The following is a 2,220-nucleotide window of genomic DNA, read 5'->3' on the forward strand; positions in this document are numbered from 1 at the left end:
AAGTTTGCATTATCACAGCATGCGAAATAAAAAAAAAAAAAAAAAAAAACTCCACAAGCTGGGATAAATCAAAAGAATCGAAAAGGGTTTGTCACATGGGTTGTTACATGCGTGTTAATCACCTCCGACCTTGTACTAGTCTGATTATAAATTTTAAAAAGTTAAGAAGCCAGGTTTTTCAAAAAAAAAAAAAAAAGAAAGACTCGAAGCTAAATGGCTGTGGCCCCTCCGGCTAATTTCCTTACTTTGCCGCGCGCACCACGCTTGCGCACAGGCTGCCTGCCATTCCTGGCGCGCGCCTCTGTAAGATGAGTAAAAGAGCAGGTGGGGAGAGATGCGCACAGAGAGCCTGTGTCACTGGAAATAGCGCTCACACTGACAGGAGCGAGCAGCAGAGTCGCCCCAAGCATCTATGTCAGGACTACCTACCCGCAAGGTGCGTGAGCAAGATGATGGCCATGAACGGCAAGCAGAACTTCTCCATGCACCCCGCGCTCCAGGAGCCCAAATACTCGAACCTGCACTCGAGCTCGGAAGCTATGCGCAGAGTTTGCTTGCAGGCCCCTCAGGTACGTACATCTGCATAATTACTGCTTTTAGGCACTTTTTTTTTCTTGAAGGACATTAGCTTAATGTTTTTTTCATGTCGGCGAAACAATCAAATAGATCTCTACCTCTGTTTCTCACTGTGTTTCGCTCCCTCACTTTCACCCCCCTTTTTGCCCCCCTCCCCCGTTTCTCTCTCTCTCTCTCTCTCTCTCTCTCTCTCTCTCTCTCTCTCTCTCACCCTGTCTCCCTCTCTGATCCACATGTCTATTCAAGCAAAGCCTCTGCCTTCATATTAATTTTTATGACCTGTGCTTTGAGGAGGATTCTCTCTGTGCTTTTGGAAATGTTTTTTAATCCTGAGTTGACAGAATTCCCCGCTGACTCCAATATGCGCATTCCTGCTCGCAGCTCCAGGGCAATATATTCGGAGGCTTTGATGAGAGTCTGCTGGCACGCGCCGAAGCTCTGGCGGCCGTTGACATTGTCTCCCACGGCAAGAGCCACCCTTTCAAGCCAGACGTGACCTACCATACCATGAGCAGTGTCCCCTGCACCTCTACCTCCTCCGCAGTGCCCATCTCTCACCCATCCACGCTGACGTCCCACCACCACGTCCACCAGACGTTGGAAGGAGATCTGCTGGACCACATCTCCTCTGGCTTAACGGTGAACGGCATGGGGGCACCGGATCCGTCCGTGATGTCGGCGCAGGTCCACCAGCATCACATCCAGAGCATGGGTCACCTTCACCAGGCCATGAGCATGGGCCACCCGCACTCGCTGACCACGCACAACGGCATGACCTGCATCAACGACGTGGAGTCGGACCCCAGAGAGCTGGAGGCTTTCGCAGAACGCTTTAAACAGAGGAGGATCAAGCTCGGGGTCACGCAGGCAGACGTGGGCTCCGCGCTCGCCAACCTCAAGATACCCGGGGTCGGATCCCTCAGTCAGAGCACCATCTGCCGGTTCGAGTCCCTCACCCTGTCCCACAACAACATGATCGCCCTCAAACCCGTCCTTCAGGCTTGGCTGGAGGAGGCGGAGGCGGCGTACCGGGAGAAGAACAGCAAGCCGGACCTTTTCAGTGGCAACGAGAGGAAGAGGAAGCGCACCTCCATAGCCGCTCCCGAGAAGCGCTCCTTGGAGGCGTACTTCGCCATCCAGCCGCGGCCCTCGTCGGAGAAGATCGCAGCGATCGCCGAGAAGCTGGACCTCAAAAAGAACGTGGTTCGAGTGTGGTTTTGCAACCAAAGACAAAAGCAGAAGCGAATGAAATACTCTGCGGCGCATTAGATCGAAACACGCGCGTGACTCTGCGTCCCAACCAGATCTGAGATCGTGCGGCTGGCTGGGATCTTTGCGTACCTTCCGCGAGCCTGGATTCGAGTTTTAAACAATGAATCAGTGGGTGCTTCCTTTTCATCTGTCCCGTCCAGTGTTGCTTTTTGCCCCCCTTTTCCCGTCCCCTCCCACAAGTTAAGCGTTCTCTAATAGTTGAAACTGTGTCGTTCACCAAGGTAAAACTATTCTGTCACTTTAATGAAGTTTGTTGCTTATTATTATGCTATCTAATTGTTTTGCTTCCATTCATTCTTGCAATACTACATAATGATGCTTTTATTCTCCGGGTGAACTGCGATCAGTGCGGCTGGAGAAGGCAGAAGGATG

At 51.9% G+C, this 2,220-nt stretch overlaps 1 protein-coding gene across 1 annotated transcript; it reads left to right on the plus strand.

Moving 5' to 3' along the window:
* Positions 1-309: 309 nt before the first annotated feature.
* LOC108936806 (POU domain, class 4, transcription factor 3) lies at positions 310-1,904 on the plus strand. Its single transcript, XM_018756383.2, has 2 exons — positions 310-569; positions 958-1,904. The coding sequence occupies exons 1-2, from the start codon at positions 450-452 to the stop codon at positions 1,843-1,845; spliced, it is 1,008 nt and encodes a 335-aa protein (XP_018611899.1). The 5' UTR covers positions 310-449; the 3' UTR covers positions 1,846-1,904.
* The last annotated feature ends 316 nt before the right edge of the window (positions 1,905-2,220 follow it).

Source organism: Scleropages formosus, chromosome 13, assembly GCF_900964775.1.
Source record: "Scleropages formosus chromosome 13, fSclFor1.1, whole genome shotgun sequence".
NCBI lineage: Eukaryota > Metazoa > Chordata > Actinopteri > Osteoglossiformes > Osteoglossidae > Scleropages > Scleropages formosus.

What these genes read in the sequence shown, in the direction of transcription:
- LOC108936806 (XM_018756383.2), top strand. Translation starts at nt 450, where the DNA reads ATGATGGCCATGAACGGCAAGCAGAACTTCTCCATGCACCCCGCGCTC. An exon ending in TTTGCTTGCAGGCCCCTCAG is followed by an intron (nt 570 to 957) that starts GTACGTACATCT and finishes TCCTGCTCGCAG; the next exon opens with CTCCAGGGCAATATATTCGG.